At 45.9% G+C, this 21,981-nt stretch overlaps 1 protein-coding gene across 3 annotated transcripts; it reads right to left on the bottom strand.

Annotated features, from left to right (window-relative positions):
* Window positions 1–5,817: 5,817 nt before the first annotated feature.
* Window positions 5,818–20,843, bottom strand: MYCBPAP (MYCBP associated protein). 3 transcript variants are annotated; one of them, XM_073310741.1, is made up of 19 exons: window positions 20,630–20,843; window positions 17,579–17,706; window positions 16,796–16,955; window positions 16,510–16,616; window positions 15,174–15,357; window positions 14,665–14,780; window positions 13,818–13,968; window positions 13,330–13,445; window positions 13,041–13,156; window positions 11,966–12,074; window positions 11,419–11,608; window positions 10,684–10,871; window positions 9,929–10,075; window positions 9,406–9,720; window positions 8,537–8,658; window positions 7,613–7,728; window positions 6,913–7,046; window positions 6,507–6,689; window positions 5,818–5,972 (listed from the first exon to the last, which is right to left on the bottom strand). In XM_073310741.1, exons 1-19 carry the CDS (start codon window positions 20,766–20,768, stop codon window positions 5,871–5,873), a joined length of 2,823 nt encoding a protein of 940 aa, XP_073166842.1. In that variant the 5' UTR covers window positions 20,769–20,843; the 3' UTR covers window positions 5,818–5,870. The 3 variants fall into 3 exon arrangements, with proteins under 3 accessions (XP_073166842.1, XP_073166841.1, XP_073166843.1); XM_073310740.1 differs by having other exon boundaries at window positions 11,966–12,077; XM_073310742.1 differs by lacking the exon at window positions 6,507–6,689 and having other exon boundaries at window positions 11,966–12,077.
* Window positions 20,844–21,981: the final 1,138 nt, after the last annotated feature.

Below are 21,981 nucleotides of genomic sequence, written 5' to 3' on the forward strand. Positions count from 1 at the left end.
TAGACATTATTTTTCACATACCACACTATAAATTATTAAATACATACAAATAAATGCCAAAGCATGGAGGAAAAGGGATCCTTCCTGCCTGGCCTGTATGGCTTGGCAGCTTGGGATCTAGATCTATCCCTTTGGCTGAAGCAATGACCCTTTCTTGAGGGCTTATACTCCAATGGAAGGGCACACATTGGGGCTCTTAATAGATTTTGTCTTCTGAACAAAGCCAGGCCTTACAAGGGTGTTTTCCCCTGAAAGGAAATGTGCAAGATTGGAGTGTTTGCACAGCAGTGTCTGTAGGGGTTGCACAGGTGCCCTGTGCCACCTCATGCTCCCATGCAAGGGCATATAGGGCAGAGTGGCCATGACCCTGCCTCACAAGGCAAAGCCTGGGGTTGCCGAGGCCTCTGAAAAGAGAGGGATGGAGGGTGGGTCATGGGATCTGCACCAACTACATCTCATGACTGCAAGATAGGTAACTGTTCCTTCTTTGAGCATATATCAATGGGAATCCCACTGTGGTCACTGGCAAACAGTGTGCCCTTAAGATGATGGAAATGAGGTGTCTCAGCTGGATTAGTTGAATAGTGATTGGAGCACTGTTCTCCTGAGGTTGGCATCTTACCTAGCAGCTAAGTCCAATGTATAATGTCTGACAAAGGTCCGTGAGTTACTTCATGCTGTTGCCCTACAGATTTAGGATATTGCCACATTCCTGGAGTAGGTGGAAGATGTCGCTTGAGCTCTGGTGGAGTGAGCCTTTCAGTCTTAACATCCAAAAGGAGAGATACTAGCCAACTAATAATATATTGAGATGGCCTGTATTATGCTCTGGTATATTCTCTATGATGAACCACCTGACTTTATGAGTGGCTGGCTATGGCTCCGGCACCAGATAAACAAGGTGCCAGTCTGGATGGGTTTGTTCTGTCAATGTAATAAAGTAAGACTCTGGAGACATGCAAGTTCTTTTTTGGTACAGAACGGGGTTTCAGGAAGAAGATAGGTTGATTAACTAATTAGTTCAAATGGAATTCCAAGACCATCTTCTGGATGAACATAGGATGAGGTTTCAACCCTACCTTGTCTGTGAGTAAGTTCACAGGGAAGTACAGCCATGAGTGCTTGCAGCTCACTGACTTTCCCAGCCAGAATTATGGCAATTAGAAAGACTGCCTGGAGAGTGAGATGGTGTAATGAGCGTTCTGAAAGAGCCTCAGAGGAAGGCTCCGTGAGATTCAGGAGGACAATATTGATGTCCCAAGCAAGCATAGGTTCTCTGACCTATAGGTAAACATGTAACAGGCCTTTGAGACACTTTGATCCCGTCGGGTGCAAGACGACTGAGCACAACTGTAAAGGAGGATGGCAAGCTGAAATCGCTGCCAGGTGAATCTTAACAGAGCTGAACAAAAGGCAAAGTGTTTTAAATGCAACAAGTAGTCAAGGATCTTCAACATCAGAACCTGCTCTGGGTCCAGTTTGTGTTGGCTTATCACATTGAGATTCTTTCGCATTTCAAGGGGGGAAAGCCTTTCTTGTAGCTGTCTTCCTACTCTGTATCAGGATTGCCCAAACCTACAAGGAGCAGTCTTTTTCAGTATTACTCAGCCAGCCAACATCCAGTGACTATCAAGTATCTGACCATGGTTCTGAGATACTGGGGCCAGGCAGTCTGGGAGCTGGTTAGGAGGCTGGATGGGCACCTGCAGTAGGTCTGTCAGCCACAACTGTCTCGACCAGTAAGGAGCTACAAGGATGAGTGTGGCTCTATCCATCATGATCTTGGATACCACCATACAAATCAGTGGGAAGGCATGTAAGAGGCCTTGATTCTATGGCAGAAGGAAGGCATCTCTTAATGATTCGGGGTTCATACTCCTTCTGCAGCAAAAGTTCTGACACTTGGTGCTATCCTTGATATGTGATGGGAGTCCCTCATCAATAGAACACTGGCTCTGTGATGAACCTCGGCAGTCATTACTCATGGTTGGTGACAGACTGTCTGCTTAGGTAGTCTGTTAGATTGCTGCTCACTCCCAGGAGATGAAGAGCAACTAGGGTTATCCCGGGATGGTGACACCATGTTCCGAGTTTGATAGCTTCCTGGCAGAGGGGTGATGAGCTGGCACCTCCTTGCTTGTTTACACAGTACATTGCAGATGTGTTGTCTGGCAGGATCTGCACTGTTGGATTTTATAGAACAGCTAGGGATGCCATATAAGGTAGCCGTATGACTCTGATTTCCAGGATGTTTATGTGAAGTCCCATGTCCCTCATATCTGAAGATGGTCAGGTGGGCTCTCCAACTATTCCCGATGCGTCCATAATCAGTCATCATTCGGGAAGAATGGTAACCACCGTCTCATGTTATTGGAGTTTAGAACATAACATAAGAACGGCCATACTGGGTCAGACCCAGGGTCCATCCAGCCCAGTATCCTGCCTGCCGACAGTGGCCAATGCCAGGTGCCCCACAGGGAGTGAACCTAACAGGTAATGATCAAGTGATCTCTCTCCTGCCATCCATCTCCACCCTCTGACAAACAGAAGCTAGGGACACCATTCCTTACCCATCCCGGCTAATAGCCATGAATGGACTTAACCTCCATGAATTTATCTAGTTCTCTTTCAAACTCTGTTATAGTCCTAGCCTTCACAACCTCCTCAGGCAAGGAGTTTCACAGGTTGACTGTGAAAGCCACCAATTGTTGACTGTGGTCAGAGACTCAGAGCCCAAGCCCAGTGGAAAGGGGCAAGGCAGCTTCCGAAGGTCATGGTAGGCTCAAGCATGGCTCTGGTGCGGCTCCTAACATTCCCATCAAACCTGCTGCCACGAGGAGGATGCTGAGTGTATAACGGAGGAGGATGGATGCCTCCTGGCATCTTTCTAAGTGGGCAGTCAGCTCTTACCACTTGTTAACTCTGCAGGTAGAAGGGTGTTCTCTGCCTCTGTTGAGGCTAGTACTTGTAAGGGCTTATGTCAGAAAAGGAATTTATTCAAATACAATGAATCATCTCTGATAATACAGGTGTTACTGTGTGTGCGCATATATAATATTAGCAACACTGCATTTAACCTGTCACTCAAGAATCTCAAGGCATGTTGCAAATGTAGGATTATTGATATATTTTCTTCATAATGCCAAAGCCTTTTCTAATGCACAGAGTCCAGCTGCTTTAACAGAGAGGCTGCACGTTTCTGAAGCAAGGTGCCAAGTGGAGATAGACTCTACATCCCAGCTTCCTCTGGATTTGAAAAATGTCCTGAAGGCAGGGCTAAATGGTGTGGGTGTGGCATTAAGAATGGATACATTTCCACAAAAATATGCCATAGTGACTGACAGACACACTAGGAAATCTAGACAGAGGAGGCAGCAGGGGAAACACAGGCAGGCACACATGGAGGCAAACCAATGCACAAGGAGAGGGGATGATCAGATGATAGAGGCTAACACAGTGCTAAATCCTGCTCTCTTCACTCGCAGGGTCAATTCCATTGATTCTGATTCCAATGGGACTAGCTCCGGGGGTAAGGGGAATAAGATTTGGGCCCCAGTGAGACACAGGTACATTAAAATGGCCAAAGAGAAACATATGCTAAGATCAACAGAAAGGGAGAACACTATATAAAGAGGAGAAAGAAAGGGGAGAAGGCAGGTGACTGAATTGTAGCACTTTTACACTGGAATCCTGTCTCTCTCCTGTGTGGGATGATGATTTCATAGCCAGGCAGGGGAGTGCTGCTTTTGTCTCCCCTAGCAACGTACTACTCCACTGCGGTGGGGAATAGTATTATAAAAGGGGCCCATTTCTGCTTCTTGGCTAGAGAATACCAATTACAGCCTGGCCGATGCTGCAGGGAAGGATGAGGATGCTCCTGCTTAATCGTGGAGGTTTAGGACAAGTTAGGCAGGAAGGTCAGATAAAAGAAAGAGGACAACCTTTCCACAGGCAGGCCATGTTCTGTCAATTTGACCAAATCTTTGGCAGGAATAAACAGGAGAAAAGGCCAAACCAAATCAAAAGATTAAAGCCTCACTAGGTAAACGCTGGATTCCAAATCCTAACCTGTCCAAGCTACTTCTGAAGAGCTCCACTGTTGAGAAGTCATAGGAGGAGGCATGGCAAGCAGCTGTGTGGAGGCCTCATGCTGGGAAAAATGAGATCCCAACTCACTCAAAAAAAAAAAATCAGAGCGGGGGGATAAAACCTAGAACTGAAACAGTTACAGAAAAAAACAGAAGGGAGCAAATTCATCCCATTAAACTCTACCAACTTCAATTCAGCTCCACCAGGTAGAAATCTGACACAAGGAGACAGATTCAATTTTTAAAAAGCTGGAGTTCTAATAACATTTCTCTGTGTTGGTGTCATGATGGTTGGGTTCTGGAACACTTGGTGCTCCCTCTCCTCATTAGTTTCAGAGACAGGAGGCTGAGAAACAGACTGGCACTGTGCCTTGAGCTATTGGAACTTTTCAGCTCTCTTCCTTAGGCAGAATTTCTCCAGTTTCTTTTAGTCTCAACCATTTCTGAGTCTGTGATACCCCTGTGACATTCGGTATCTGGTGGGAACACCCTACACCCCATGTTCATTGTGTGGTATCTAATGCAAAGTTTGTCATGTCAGGTGTCTTCAGAAGGCTCGTGATACACTGAGCATTGTTGTCATGGTAATGTTATAATAATGGTTGTTATAGTAATGTTATAGGCTGTGATTTCATGTATATGGTTATGAGGCTGAAAACGTGTCCTCATGGCTTAAAGCAAGCCCAGGCAAAAACTCCCTAAGAGCAGAGGGGCAGTTCACACCTCATCAGGACATATATGGGACAAACCCAGCCCAGCCTCACAAGAACAAAGGACGCTGGCCTAGGCAGCAACAAAAGGATCTGTTGGACTCTCGAGTGAGTCACCCCCCTTCCATTGGCCAGTTTGGGACTGCGATGAGGTAATGCTCACCTGACTCTGAAGGGGAGGGGGCAAAGCCAAGAGAGAAGAAAACATGATAAAAGGGAGAGATGTCTGCCATGCTTTCTCTCTCTTCCACCTCCATCTACAGACATTACCACCAAGCGAATGAAGCACTGATCAAAGGGGAGAGCCTGGCTGAAGGGCAACCAACCAGCCTGTGGTGAGAAGCATCTAAGTTCATAAGGGCATTGAAAGTGTTAAGATCAGCTTAGAATGAGTTTTTCTTTTATTTCATTTGACCAAATCTGACTTATGTTTTGGCTTATAATCACTTAAAATCTATCTTTACAGTTAATAAATCTGTTTATTTATTATACCTGAAGCAGTGTGTTTGTTTTGAAGCATGTCAGAGACTTCCCTTGGGATAACAAGCCTGGTACATATCAATTTCTTTGTTAAATTGACAAACTCATATAAGCTTGCAGTGTCCAGTGGGCATAACAGGACACTGCAAGAGGGAGGTTCCTAAGGTTGTGTCTGGGACTGGAGATATTGGCTAGTGTCATTCGGTTGCACAATACAAAGAGAAGCTTACATGCCAAAGGCTGTGCTTGAACAGCCCAGGAGTGGGGGTTCTCACAGCAGAGCAGGGTAAGGCTGGCTCCCTGAGTCAAGGACTGGAGTGACCTAGTAGATCACCGGTCCAGAAAACACCAGAGGGGAACGTCACAGTAATGCACTGAACTCCCCCCTATTCAATAAATTTTTTGTCGAAATAACAGATGACCTAGGAATGTCTCCCTGGATGGATCTCCAATAGCAAAATGTGAGAAAAGGGCCATCCTGGTCAGGTTTTTTTTAGTCACTTTTGCCAGGTTCAGACAGAAAAGGAGACTATACTGGATCTGCATAAACATGAATATTTATTTCTTTAAAAAGAACAGCAACATTGTATTTTTAGACAGAAAATGCTTCACTCCCCCGCTCATGGGCATCCCTCGTTAGCTCTTCAAATAGAAAAACCATATTGCACACCATTGAATCCAGCAGGCCATAGACCTAGAACAGAAAACAATACAAAGACCCTTTTAATGAAAACATGATAACAAATGTTGGTGAAAGGGATTGACTGAAGCGAAAGCATCTCGCTTATATACACCCCCCTACCCCCAAACATGGTGCTTGTAATGCTCAAAGAAATATCTGGATTTTATACATTTTTATCCCTAACAGGAGCTGTCTAAACTAAAGGAAAGTGTGTTTAACATTATCTGACATAAAATTAAGTATGATGATCCCTCAAGAATCCGTAAGCATGCTGAAGAAATTCCAAGTCAGAACAGGGGGATGCAGCTGAATACATGATGGAATCATTCCAGCTTGGGGATTTGTTAACACAGCAGCCCATGCTAACATTTGCTGACAATTTGTTCATTAGGTTTTCTTTATCTGATAAAATGCTCAGCTGTGCACCTAGCTTCATGCTAAGCTTAAAAGCAAAGAAGAGGAGACAGTACAGAACAAAAGCAACTGAGAAAAAGTGACAAAAAACACAGGAGAATGAGAAACATGGAAAGATAAGACCAGACTTACTTCAACATAAAGTTTTTCACGGTATTTCTCAAGTACAATGGGATCTACTTGTTCCTGGCGAGATTCTACTTGGTCTGAATCTACGCTATCCAGCAGTGTCAATTCTTTCACCTCCCGTGTGAAACTTGGAGTTCTTACTCTTTTCTCATCTTTCCCTTTCGTCTTCCTGCTATTTGAACGTTCCTGATCATACACAGAAAGACAGACAAAGGTAGGACCATAGCATCCTTCAAATTGCAGGGCATGCTGCACATCAGAGACAGCAGTTCATTCAAAAGAGAGGAAATCAACTCTTCCACAGGAAGATGGAGGTTTACAAGCCCAATATACACACCCTTGTTATCTGTCACATACTCTCTTAGAAACCAGTTAATCACTTTCCATCTTCTAGATTTCCACCACATACCTCTCTATCTTTTCCTGTTGACTTTGTTGCTCCTTTTTTGTCCTCTTTTTCCTTGCCCCCAGCTGTCTTCTTCTCTTCTTTCTGCAAGGCTTTCCGGTCTTCCTTTCCTCCTTTTACAATCTGCTTCAGATCCACTGCAACCAAAACAATTCCAGTGATCCCAGAGCATTGTTTCAAGATCCAGTACAGAGCTGCAAATCCAATGCCTCTGTGCACTGTAAATACATTATATTACAATGTATTTTCCTCTATCTGATGTTTATGGAAGCATACTGCAAATTAGCATTTGTACAGTACTCCAACTTCTCAGGTATAGTCATATTTAAGGCTGGACATAAGCAGCAATAAATATGCAGCAGGACTAGCATGTAAAGGAGTAATAATGGTAATGTTTTTATTCGTATGGGTGAGAAATAGGCTTAAATGTTAACAGAAATACAAATATGAATGCTAAGCCAACAGGTTTCTGTGCCTTTAAGAACCACACTACAAACCAGGGTGAGTACTATACTCTGCACTACTTTTTCTGATAGGTTGCCTCACAAAGGGCTCAGTGCGGGAAGTGCTCAAGTACCAGCAGTCATTTCAGCTGAAGCTCAGTAAATTACCTGAAATTAAATGGAACTGAATTCCACTTAAAAGGCCCAGGAAAACCTGCTTAAATGGTTTAAAGGCTGGTGTGCTAAGACTAGAAATTTACCTATTTCTTCTGGAACACTTTCTACGGAAGTGTCCTTCTCAGGCATGCCGAGCAAGGATCTCAGCATTAGGGAGCGGCTCACCAGACCTTCAACTGCTTCACGCCACAGCTGAAAACTGAGAAACAAAACCGTCAGTATTTGCCATGGCCAGAAGTTGTGCAGGAAAGCATTCATATGCGCATGGGGGATGAGGGGCAGCATAAGGCAGGGTTTTTGCTTCTCCCAGCATCTTGTTCTACCCTGTGCCCATGAACAAAGACACCTCAGCCAGTAAGAGCTATTGTCGCTTCCAACTAACTCAATGTGCTAACATCCAAGGTCTGACAACTGTGCATAGATGGCTTCAGGAGAAATTATTTTATGAAGTTATAGCCCCCATGGCTCTCAATAGTTTGGGAAACAGAGGTCAGCTGGATCTATAAATATTATGAAATAAGGTTTCTTCCTCTTCAACATGAGTCAATGTGGATCAAATTCCCATCTGCATCTTGGCGTTCCTGTGTCCTTCTGATTTACAGGTGAACAGAAACTTTCAGTGTGTTTACAGCCCTAAAGTAAGAGTCAATGACAGAATATGGGCTACAACAACCTTTTCAAGTACAATGTTAGAGAAAACTGCCTGCCAGGTGAGACCCTCATAAAAGGAAACACAGAATATTCTGCCAGATAACAATCTCGGAGAATGAAAAGATCTCGAGTAGTCTCCAAAGCAGCAAGAGATCAATATTCTGGCTTATCTCCAGAGTCAAATGGGATCTACGACTTGGACAGCTGCTATCCCTAAGCTGTAGAAAACCTTGCATGTAGAGGACTGATAGAACTCATATTGCTGGACACACTTATCTGCTCTCTTCTGGAGTTTGCCAGTGCTACTAAGCGAAGGTATTTGTTGGAAAGGGCTTTTCTCTGCAATGGTAACATACCATGTTTGGTACAGGAGGTCTGACTGGGTTGGCCTCTGTTCAACACAAAGTGCCAATGCTGCCTTATTGAGCTGAGTCAGGGCTGCTTCTCGTTTTTCCTCCTCAGGGATTAACTGCAAAGCCTGATGGGATAGAAAGCCCAGTGAGCAACTCCTCAGCTTCAGAGCCAGAATGAGGACCCTGGGGGTCCAAAAAGGGAGGGAATGGGGAATAAAGCTATAAACGCAACAGACAGGTTTCCAACAGTGCCCTGTAGCCAAACTTGCACTGATAAGTTACACCACTCTGGGTTCTTAAATCCAAACAAACACCACAGTCAGGGAGAGAATTGGAAAATACCCTGTCTGCACCCTGTTGTGAGCACTAGGCCCCCAAATCCTCTGATGGATAAGGACAACTTTTTAAGCACAAGGATCTGTAAGGGAAACAGAGGGGGCTGGATCATGACCCCACCCCTCATATTCTAAATCCTGGAATAAACAACAAGCACTTCTCTTCCATACTAAATGCTTTAGCTTTCCAACAGCTAAATACTACTGAACACATACAATGTTATCTAATTCTTTTTAATTAATCACACAGGCGCTGCAAAGTCTCCCTTGGGAATCTCTTCACAAGAGCACCCAGGACATGGTCAGCAGTGCTGAAGGATGATTCATTCCCTGCTAGGTTTTCGCTGACACACTCAGTGAATCACACCCTCTCACCTCATTGCAGTGATTTACTCAAACTTCTGATACACACACGACTTCATTCATTTGGGAGCTGGAACATACCAGACTATTCCCAAACAAGCAAATCTCAAAGTGGATACCACTTCCATTCCTTGCCAACCCATCACAATTTTAACAAGGACAGAGGGGTAGAACCTGTTTAAAATCCGCAAAGGAAAGGTTCCACTCTTGCAGGCTCACTTCCTCCTCCTCCACATTAATCATCTGGCTTAGGATCTCCTCCGCAATACTCTTCTGGCGTGGGATCTCCCCAGTAACACTCTTCTGACATGCAATGTCAATAGCACTCTTCCGGCACCAAATTTCCTGTACAATGCTCTTCTGGCCTGAGACTGGCTGCACTACGCTCTTCTGGCGCCAAATCTCCTCTTCCTCTGAAGTTGAGGGAAAATTCATGTTTTGCCTCCACAATTTGTGGAGCTCCTTCACCACTTGGTGCTGATAGTGCAACTGTGATAACAGAAAAGGAAAAGATAAATACAGATGTGAGACAAGTCTCACTTTGCAAATAAGACCACCATCTAGCGATTAAACTGACAAGCTAGATGAGTCTATCTTCCTGCTTAGAAATCCTGGGATGCACCACATAGGCCACGGCATCATCATTCCCGAGTACTTATGCTCAGTTCAGTGTAGAATATTAAATGGCAAGCTGTACCTCTGGATTCTTTCTGTGGAATAACTCTTCCTCTGTGATATAAGCATCCACAGGAGATGGGACTCGCTCCGGTGTCCGAATTCGATCAAGCAGCTCCTTCAGATTCTCCTTTACTATGACAGCAACTTCTCGCGCAGCCAGCTCACTCTGGGGCACCACAGTAACCAAAATAGATGTGATTCCTTGATCCACATACACACACAAAGAAATTCACACACACACTACTATAGGCATACATTAACAAATATGATCAGTTATAAGGACACAAATACACAGATGTATTTACATCCGATACAGTGGTCATTAAAATGATCACCCAAACATCTATATTTTACAGATGATGGTATAATTTTAAAATTATTATTTAATTTGACTTTACTCAGTAGGTCATTAAACTCCAGCCATACCAGTAACTAACACTTAAAAAAGGAAAAAAGTAGAAGGATTTTTTTTTTAAAGTAAGTATTTTAGGACAGACATCATTAGATTTTATACAAGATGCACAAAAATAGATGGAGGTGATGTGGAGTGCTGATGTCACTTCATTTGGAAAACCTGCATAACCACCTAATTAACTAAAACTAGAAAAGACAAAAAACACAACACACTTTTGGGTGCTATGTAAGTAACTGATAATCTTACTCTTAGTGACAATTTTATGGCAATGAAAACATTGCAGCACCCACATCATACTATATTCTATATTTACATACTGAGTCTGAAGCTTATATTCCCACAGCTAACCACTTGGTTACCTCCAATTCATCTCTGAGGCCAGCCAGCATATCCTCATACAAAGCAATGCCCCACAGGGACACCTGTAGGACAGCCCCTCCTAATAACATGGGGTGAGTCCCAAACTCCCAGGACTCACTGAAGATTCCTGCCTTCCCCGACTTGAAAAAGAAGGAAAAGTTTCTAGTTTCCCCAGGCAGAATGACACCTAAGAATAACAGAGAAAGCACATCAGTCACCTGACTACAAGAGTTCTCTTGTTCTGCAGAATTCCTCTTCCAAATACTTCACAAATCTGCTTATTTTCTGGCGTCAATGTCTGTTTTTCAGCCAGATATCACACCTAATATCGCCATCCATCTTCCAGGTTTACTCCCATTCTGATTGCTGATTGGGGTTTTTTCTCTTCACCCTTCCAATCCCTAATTTTACCTTGATCTCAACCCTCTCAGTACACGTTCTGCCCCAATTTTTCAATAGAAAATCATGCGGTTTTAGATATTCTACCCATACAAATTCTGGCTAGGACTCACTCGCTTTCCTCCAACCACTCTTGAAAGGGATCTGTCTCACACATCTCCTCTGGCATTAGTCTGCTCTGGGAGCCCCAGATAGCTTCTTATGGAGAATCACCACATATGTTTGCTTTGGCAGTGGCCTGACTCAGATAACCCCCTGAACATGTCCACCTCACATGTTTCCTTTGGCATTGGTATAAAGCCCATACGGTAATCTTTAAGAGATCCACATCTCACCTGGTCTGGTGTTAAAGTAAAAATATGGCATCCCTTTCTCCTTAGTTTCTTCAAAGGTAACAGACTGGGCTTGCCTCCGCCAATCATACCATATGGCAGCTGTGCCATCATTGCTTACTGTCAGGCAGGATTCAGCTTTCTCACCCGCCAAAACTTCAAAGGTGACCCGGGCAGCAATGCCAATTTCATCCTGTGTGGAAGAGAGAAAGAAAAAAGGTAACCACAGGATTTGCCTTCCCGTGACCAAATGAAGTGATACTACAGCTGGTTGTTTAAACTATTAGATCCAGCCTGACAGAAAGTTCTGCAAGGCATTGTTTGTCCCTACCCCACCAAGTTGCCACTTTCAGGAGTGGACTGAGGCAGAACAGAAACACAAACAAAACTGCCTGTCTCTGTTTCTAGATCCCTCCAAAGCAAGTACAAGTTTAGCAACCACTTTATGATATCCAGAATAATCCCTGCTGGTTACACTCAATATACAGCTATGACTTAGGAAAGAAAGAAAACTTAGCCTTATCATATTTCAAAACAATTGCAATTTTACCCTATGAGAAGTGGTGCTATTGATCCAACGAGCTGGCTCTCCACAGAACTGCAAAGATGGACCTAATACTGGTTCTGGAACCACATCTGGATAATCTTCTAAGGGATCACTGCTAAACAAAGCAAAGGCCAATATTCTCTTGGGACTGTTCAAGCAAGTTATTATCAAGCACTGGGGAACAGAGTGGTTGTTTAGAACACCCACATTAACCAAGAAACAGAGGGTTCATTTCTGATTAACCATTTCATCTGTAGGGTTCAACCGTGGCCAACAGACTGAAAACTCATCAAATCACAGAGTCCTCTGATTACAGACAGTGTCATTGGACTACAGCTTCGAGGGTGGGTGCAGGAACTCCAAACATAGACTGATATTGTCACCACAAAGAATGGGCAGGATGGAACTCATGCTGATGAAATGGACAAGGACACCTGCCTAAGGAAGGCTGGGGACAGATCACTAAATGAAGAGGCAATATCCACCAAAGAATGGACCAAAAGTAATGCCCACCATGGGCAGAAAAAGATATCTGAGGAAGATGGAAGACTGAAGACACCAGAAGGAGATGCACAGCCTGGAATAACTAGGGGCAGATTCTCCACCCTGCCTAACCTAGGGCACACTGAGTGGAAAGGGGGTGGGTCACAAGAAGTTGGTTTCAGCTTCTTGATCCTCAGCCACGAGGCCCCATTGCTAGTTCATAGTCATACAGAAGCACCTTTAACTTTGCCAGTGGAGAACTGACCATAGCAGTGCTTCACTCCCCAATCTCTCCTCCTCCTCCTCTTTCCACCTCTGCTGCACCCTGGAACACTGTCAACGTGGCCCCTTACAACGGGATAAGGAGGACATTTGGTATTGGAGGCAGTGGAGCTACCTCCATCAGGTTTCCACCAGTGGAGAATTCCCCCTGCACAGGGGGAGTTCTCTACTAGCTATCTCTGGCTTTCTTAAGGCCACTTCCCTATCCTCTGTGGAGGACCCGGCCCATTCTGGATAAGGACAAGTGAGAAATCCTCAAAGACTGTTGGTCAGTATCCACAATTCCTTATCACTATCATCAAACGTAACTTACAGGCTCTCTCTCTCTTCAGTGGTGCCTTCCTTATTTTCCTGGCACAGCGGGAAATACAGTGCTGAGACAGAAGTGAAAGGTTGCCCTTTACCAATAACTTCCAGGCCATCTAGGTCCTTGACAAAAAGTAATAGACATGAAAAAGGACATCTGTTAGTTTTTCTCCTTACCCAGAAGTCATTAAGTTAAGTTAGGCTATAGTATATCCTTTGATAAGGAAGGAGAGAAACACAGTATGCTGCCTTAAAATACAGTGCCTTGTGCTTAGGAGAGAGTCCACTGGTCTTACAGGGTGATTAAAATCCAGCTCCTCTAGGATGGATTTTAACTCCTGTCGTCGATACTTCAGGAAGAGACTCTTATCCCAGGTGAGACGGAAAGGGGACTCCTTTGCAGATCTGGAACCTGTGGAATTAATCACATGTGAGCTCAGTGTTTACACACCACATGCCTATTGATTTCACTTTCTCCCCGACCACTGATCTTGCAACAGTCCAATCTCTGAGACACACCGTTCCATCAGAGTAAGCTTAATCTTAGGAGTACCCTGGCAGTGTCACCTAGGGCTACAGTAGTGCAGCCTTCCACTTGACAGGTCCCTGCATGTGATGACTAGATGCTCGACAGTGTAAGCTGCTTCACATCAATGCCCTCCCACTGCCAGAAGGGACCCTAGCAATACGAGCTTCCTTGCAGCAATTTAAAACTACTGGATAGTTAATCTTTGCTGTTCCACACACCTCCCCGTTAATGCTGTGCCTCCACCCATTTCCTCACCCATCTCCGTCCTGACACTCTGAGGTTTCCCTACATGAGTGACAGGCTCTGGGTAGCCTCGCTCTCTCTGGGTCAATGTCATCACCAGACCAGTGAGTTCATCTCCAATACACTCAGGCTGGCTCCAGAACTCACTTCCTACGTGGTAGCCCTAGGGAGGAAAAAGAAGGTCGCCACCATGCAATGATAATCTGCCTGTCATTCTCACAAGAACTAAGCAGAAGGCATCACATGTTGTTTATAAGAAGATTTAACCAATTATGACCTCTCCTCAATCCAAATGGACACTCTGACTGAATGAAAGACCAAATGATATTAAACACAATATAGTCCCATTGATGTGAATCTTTTTTTAGTGCTGTAAATACACAGCAAATGACTCCCTTGTTTTAGCCCAGGAGCATTTCCCTTCAGAGCACCTTCTGAATGGGAACCTTGGCCATCTAGCCCTGACACCATTAGATCTTTGTTGCCTGGTAATAGTAATTTCTGGCACATGACCATGCCATCTCCCCAGCCTCTGCTGCTCCTTAGCAGGAGGCTCACTGCATGGCACTGCCCTACGCACTAAAGCTCTTTAGCAAGGAGCCCACAAGAGCAGCATCCGTTAGATCTAACCAATACTTGTTACACCACCACCATTTTTAAATCAAATGATGTTTCTCTTTGAAATAACTGAAAGCTCCGTAATTCATTTCGGACCTGCAGTGGATGTGGTAGATGCCTAAAGATGGCTCCTCAATGCCAGTCCCAACAGTATTATTCATGACACTAACATCCTAGTCCAAATGGCCTCCCCTTTCACAAAACCAGAATAATCAGGATTCTGAAGAAGTGGGGCTCTCACTTTCCCATAGTGCAGAGCAGGGAGGCTCCGGTCGATAAGATATCGCTCTTCCTGGACTCGTCTGTAATCCTCTGAGAGATTCATCAGCAGTTCATTTTCTGGTTTCCGAAGAAACTCTAAAAACAAGCAAAACAGAATCACCTCTTTTACCAACCAGAGGTCTCCAGAAAATCAGCCTCACTCCTTCCAGCTAGCTCCCTCTCCAGCACGGTAACTCTCTTCCGGTCACCCCCCCACACACCCCCAAATCTGCCTCACTGCTACTTCCAGCCACAGCCGTACAAGCCATCAAGGCCATCCTCACAGCCTGAATGTGCTGAACCATCTCACCCAGCACTACTGGAGTCTGGGGAGCACTGAAAATGTGTGGATAATTGCACAGCAATACAATTTCGCAAATCAGCCAGGCCTTGGTTTGCCAGGGACAGTAATAACTTACTGTGATGGTGTTTGGTTCACACAGTCTTACGTGGCGTTCCACACAATTAAGTTGTTCCAGCTTTACTCACTACTCAGAACTCTCTGCTGCTTCTTCCTGAGTGCCACATTATGATGCCAGTTCTGGAGGGCCCTGTGCTGTGATGGTGGAGCCCAGAGAGACTCTCTCTTCTTCCCTTCCCCATGTTTCTCTCTGTACTTCTCTAAAGCTGCCACTGTACCATCCAGATCTGAGTCTGCAATCAGCTCAGCTAACTGAACAGAAATTAAAATGTTAGATTAGCCTATCCATCCAGGCACAGGCACCACAAAAACAAAAGTGGCAAAGGGGTAAAGAAAAGAATGTTCTGGATTGGCACCATCTCTATGCAACCAATTCTGGATCAACAGTTTCTGGCATTCACAGCATCACTCGCAGACTGCGTCAGACTATACTACATTGAGTAGTCAGACATAACGAATGAAACTGTCTCACCACCTCACTTCTTGTGCTACTCAGTACTGGTGCTCTCAGCAGAACTGCTGAAGGAACTGGAGCCTGGAACTGTCCAATGCCTCTTACTGTGGGACTCTTCTCCAGACAGGACTTAGTAGGCCTGGCATTGCAGCTACTCTGCAAGCAATTTCCCCCCATATGGGCAAACCATGTCTCATGCCAGAGAATTTTCTGAACCATTTTCAATTAAACCTAAGTCTACTGCATTCACTACTAGAACCGTGTGAACAACAGATTTTTCGGTTCACTAGCCAAACAAAAAAAATCATTTTGGATTGACCCAAAACTTCCCCCCCTCCCAGTTTCCATGGTGGTGGTGCCCCCAATAACCCCGTGGCGGTACTCACCTGGGATGCAGGAAACCAGGTTCCAATCCCTGCTCTGGACTAGGGACCTGAACCAAGGAGTTCCTGCTCCTAGGTGAGTGCCCTAACCACCAGGCTATAGAATCTTACTTCTCTCTCTTTCTGACCCAATGAATATTTCATGAAAAATGGAAAGCTTTAACAGAAAAGACAGAGACTTCCCCAGAACACCCAATAGCTTGGTAGTTAGAGCACTCACCTGGGAGGGCAGATACCCGAATTCAAGTTTCTGCACCAAAGCAGGAATTTGAACCTGAGTCTTCCACATCCATACTGAGTGCCCCAACCAGTGGGCTATTGGGCATAATGGGGGCACCATCGCCACCTCCTCCTCAGTTTTGTGAATGCCACATAAATCCCCTTGTGAATGTAGTCAGAAAGAAATTTGGGGTTGAAATTGACAAGTTTGCAAATAGTTTTGGAACAATTGGAAGTCCGTTTTTCAGTGAATAAACTATTCATGCAAAAAAATTCATCCAACACTACTCACACTCTACTTCTAGGACAACATTTGATGGCAGCCATTTCACAACTTTATAAACCAACCTCAGCATTTCCTCTAGCTAAAGCTTCTCTCTTGAATTCCTGGAGACTTCCTAAGATGCTGTGGGGGAGAATCTGTTCACAATTACCAACAAAGGGTTCTTCTGGCCCTACAATAAAGCAAGACAGACTGTGAGATCACAGAGTGCTCCTCATCAAACATAGTGGACAGAAATAGAAACTGAGACCACAAGAATTTCAGATTCATTTCTGGACTCTCAAAGGTCTAGCCACAGGTAGTTCTAGCAAAAATAAGAGTAACAAGTTAAGAGCTCAAGTTTAACCCTACCAGAATAACTCAGTGGTCTCTTAGATGCATCAGTAACAGCAGGATATGCTACCAGGAGTTGTGCCTTCTTCCCAGCCTCCTGGGGTTTGTGTCTTCGAATGAGGAACTTCCTTGTAATAGGAGTTTTCTCCCTTTCTTGGGGAAGGCGTGGAGTATGGAGCTACAGAAACAGAATACACATTCGCAATGAGGTTAGGTACAGCACTGCCTCATCTCCACCATTCTGATCTTGCTGGGGAGGTCCTGGAAGTAAAGAACTCACCAAGATCTGTCACCACACTTCTGGTCCTTCTCATGAAGGTGTGGTGTATGGAGCTACAGTTATCAGATTAAGTAACATCCTTACTATCTTGACTCTGCTGCTTTGATGGGGCAGGGAATTAACTCTGAGTGGCCTCCCCCAAGAATTTTCTGCACCATAGCTTAGTGACAGGTGCTACCTCTTGGGTTTCATAAAGTTGCTATTTTTTTTTTCATAACCATAGAAATCTTAAAAGAAAAAAAAAGTTGGAAATGTGATTCTGAACACACCAGATGGTTCATCCTGACATTTAAGATCTTCGTATAAAATTAATCCTCCACTTTCAGCAGCTAAAAAGAGTAGCTAAAAATTCTGATGATTTGACAGACCATCAGAAGTAGGACAGCAACAAGTGGAACAAAAGCAAAGCTCCTATAGTTTGTTTTGATGAGACCCTCCCCAAACCCCCATTCAGGATAAAGGGAAAGTTTCAATGAAGGCAGCTACTCCCTGTGACAAGGGACACAAGATTTTATACCCACCTTCTCTAGATCTTCCACCTTGATTGCCAGAGCCTGGATTTCATCTCCTTGCAGAACAGAGCTGACAGGCTCGGGCTCCTCTTGAACTGGTGGGGAGGGCTGCTCAAATGTCTTCACTCTCTTCTTATCTGAAGCACAAGCAAAGAAGTAAAAACACATTGTCTTCCTCTCCCAGGGAAACCTTCTTTCTTTCAGCCAATTGAGAAAGCCTTAAAGGCAGTACTAGTCTTCAAGGTGTATGGAAAACTAGAACTCAGTATCGCCTGTGCTCATCACATCATGGTATCCACATGATTTGAACATGGACAGTGGGTTTCATCTGCCCCATTGCCCTCACCCTGGCTTAGACACAATGCGATACATTTTCAAGTAGTACATTTCCAGCAGGCAACAACCTAGAATGGAAACAAAGAACTTTTACAAAAGTTTCCTATTTCAAATGGAAATAGAGAACTTTAACACAGTTATCAGAGTAACAGCCGTGTTAGTCTGTATTCGCAAAAAGAAATTGGTTAGTCTCTAAGGTGCCACAAGTACTCCTTTTCTTTTAACACAGTTACTCACTCAACTACATGATAGTCCTTAAACAAAAACTGTATCATGTATGCAAAAATATCAGATTTGTATATTCAGGGAGACGTTTTTGCAGCTCATAAATACATATTGATCATCACAGCTTTGATAATTTGATCTGCTTATGTCCCAAGTTGTGGCATTCTCCTCATTACTTTGTGATGTTATATTTTCTTTGTCTCTCCTTTTGGTCTTAGATTGTAAATTTTTCAGGGTAAGAACTACCTTTTTGTTATGTGCTTGACAGCACCTAACACAATAGACCCTGGTTGGGGCGCCTCAATGTTACCACAATTCAATAAGAAATAATCCTAGCTTTAAAAGGCTTTCCCCACCTTTCACTCAAAGCAACAAAAGTTTCTCCAACCAGAAAGAAAATCAGTAGTAAGAGTCAGCCAAATGTTATTGATTTTTGAGACAGGTATGTTAACATAATTAGGAATATGTAGTATTATATTTCAATCCCTTTCAAACATTAAAAAGAACATCAGGGTGAAACCTCCTTCTAATTTTATGTAATACATATTTTGAAAACATATGAGATCACTGCACTTCTCAGAGGCAGATTTTAGCAGTCTTCTCACTGACTATAACTGGTATTTGAAAATCATTCTCCCTAGGACTCCAATATTTAACTGGGTAAGTGGATTAAATATGGATCTAATGTGCATCAGTGATAAATCAATTGCATGTATACCGAGGGTAGGGCTAGCCAAGCCAACCAGACCTACCCGATTATTTCTGCAATCTCATTGGAGGCACGTATGTTCCTTTTCTGTGGCCTGCTGAAAATATTAAAGCATGTCTTACCATGCACCCAATTAGACATACTGGAGCTGCTGCTGCATCTCCAACACAGGTGCAGCTTTTGGAAAACTTAACCTGCTGGGTCAGTGGTCAGTTTGGATGAGCTATTACCAGCAGGAGAGTGAGTTTGTGTGTGTATGGGGGTGGGGGGGATGTGAGAAAACCTGGATTTGTGCTGGAAATGGCCCACCTTAATTATGCACATTGTAGGGAGAATGGTCACTTTGGATGAGCTATTACCAGCAGGATAGTGAGTTTGTGTGTGTGGTTTTTGGGAGGGGGGTGAGAGAACCTGGATTTGTGCAGGAAATGGCCCAACTTTATTATCATGCACATTGTGTAAAGAGTTGTCACTTTGGATGGGCTATCACCAGCAGGAGAGTGAATTTGTGTGGGAGGGTGGAGGGTGAGAAAACCTGAATTTGTGCTGGAAATGGCCCACCTGTTGATCACTTTAGATAAGCTATTACCAGCTGGACAATGGGGTGGGAGGAGGTATTTTTTCATATTCTCTGTGTATATATAAAGTCTGCTGCAGTTTCCACGGCATACATCTGATGAAGTGAGCTGTAGCTCACGAAAGCTCATGCTCAAATAAATTGGTTAGTCTCTAAGGTGCCACAAGTACTCCTTTTCTTTTTGCGAATACAGACTAACACGGCTGTTACTCTGAAACCTCTTAAAACAAACAAACTAAAAAAAACAACCGCCTGATAAGAGTCTGGACAAGGGCAGGCGGAGATGAGATTTTCTCCTACAAAGTTAACGCACAGTAGGTAGCTAATAACAGTATCAGAACCACTGACTATCATGTTCAGCGTGTGGCCCTCGCAGTGCTGTTAAAGCAAGACCAGCTTCACTTGGATACCCCCAGCCCTATAACCCATCAGGTCCAAGGCAGGATTGTCAAGGCAATGCAAGGTCCACTCAGACACTCCATCACCATTTTGTGCTGGCGGTGGTGACAGCAGGCAATGGGAATGTTGCCAGGGCTCCCAGCTTGTCCCAGGGGATCTCTGGCTACACTACCTGGGCGATGGCAGGATGGGCAACCTCCCAATGCGTTAGGTGGTGCCAGAGCCCTGCCCCAGTGACTGCCTGGCAGCAATACCAATACCTCTCAGCTGTATGCCAGCACGGCAGGGCTCTGGAGCTGGTGCCCATGCTGTGCCCTGTCAGAGCCTTCCCCCGTCACTGTGCCTGGGCGGGTGGGGTCCCTGCAGTGGTGTCTGGACCGTTTCTCTGTGCCTGGGGGGAGTCCCTGGGCCCCCTCACTGTGCCCAGAGGAGGGGGGGTGTCTCTGTGCATGGGGGGAGGGAGTTCCCGGGTCCCCTCACTGTGCCCAGAGAAGGGGGGGTCTCTGCGCATGGGGGGGGGGAGTCCCCGGGTCCCCTCACTGTGCCCAGAGAAGGGGGGATCTCTGCGCATGGGGGGGGGAGTCCCCGGGTCCCCTCACTGTGCCCAGAGGAGGGGGAGTGTCTCTGTGCATGGGTGGGGGGGGAGTCTCCGGGCCCCCTCACTGTGCCCAGAGAAGGGGGGGTCTCTGCGCATGGGGGGGAGTCCCCGGGCCCCCTCACTGTGCCCGGAGGAGGGGGGCCCTGCAGCAGTGCCGGGGGGGGGGGGGGAAGGGAGGGCACCGCAGGGCTGCCGGTCCCAGCGCCCCGCCCCTACCCTGGGGGGTTTTGGTCCGGGCGTCCTTCTTGCTCGACTTGTTGATGGTCTCGGACACGGCGATGAGCGAGGGGACCCTGCGGCCGCCCCGAGGCTCCTTCTTTAGGCTCTGAGGCGGCGGCGCCGCCGGCGACTGCATCCCGCCCCGCACGGCCCGGGCAGGCAACAGGCTTGGGCCTGTCTCCCTGGCAACCCCGCCGCCTCCAGCGCCGCCCCCTCCGCGCCAGCCACAGCGCCTGCGCGCGCTCCTCGGGAGACAAGCTCCGCCTCCCGCACGCCATGGTCCGGGGAAGCGGAGGGGAGTGACGACTCCCCAGAATCGTCACCACACGCCGGGCGGCCCTTGTGCGCATGCGCAAGCCACTCGGAAGAGAGAGCTGGTAGACTCTGCGCGTGCGCAGTTTCAGTCTCAGACGTGCTTGCCCCCTGGCCAAGCCCTGTGTTGCCCATAGGTCACAAGGGCAAGGAGGGTGCTGGGGGGCAAGGGGAGGGGAGGGTGCTCTTGGACAATTAAAGAGGCAGAGTTGCATTGTGAGGGTTGGTGCTCATGCTTTGCCCCTATGTCCTTCAGCAGCCACCAGCAATGCCTGCATCTTCCTCCTCCCCTGCCCTCCTGCCTCCATGGCTCCTCTGGGGCAACTCTACAGCTCCTCCTGCTGGTGCCTACAGCCCACTGGGGCTGTCTGCAGCGTTGTGATACCTTCCCTTCAGGGCAAATGCCTCTCAGCAAAGCAGCTTCCCCAACCCACACCAGGCTGAACCTCCCCTCAAAGCGGGTTACTGCAGTGATGACAAAGCAGCACAAAATGGAGACGGGTCTGAACCAGCCCCAGTCACTGGGGAGATAGGGCCCACAGCCCTGGTGCCCGTCAATCTTCGCGTCCCCTTTGGCTCTGCAATAGTTCCACACCCCTAGACAGTCCATCCACGGTGTCTTCTGGGCCACAGAGGAATGTTCCAGTTCTTGGCAGCCCATCCACGCTCTCTCGTGCGCTCCAAAGGAGCATTCTGCTCGCTCCCATTTCAAAAGGAACTCCCCTCTCGCCTTCTTTGCCCTTCAAACAGGAAGCCAACGTCTAGTCACAGGAACTCCCAGCACAGAATGCTATGTCCCTGCTTGGCAAGCTCTATCTGCAGACACTTTCTTACCAGGGTTACACACATCCTTTCTTATAGCAGCAACATGATGCAGCCACCACTCTTCAGTTAGCTGAAACACAGTCAATAGCATCCCCTCATGCCACACCTCAGCTATTGGAACTGTGACTACTACTCTGTGGTCTTAGGCCTACTATCACACATCTGAGGACAAGCTAAGAAACTAGAGAAAAAACCTGCAACACATCTTATTT

This window comes from Lepidochelys kempii, chromosome 14 (genome assembly GCF_965140285.1).
Source record: "Lepidochelys kempii isolate rLepKem1 chromosome 14, rLepKem1.hap1, whole genome shotgun sequence".
Lineage (NCBI taxonomy): Eukaryota > Metazoa > Chordata > Testudines > Cheloniidae > Lepidochelys > Lepidochelys kempii.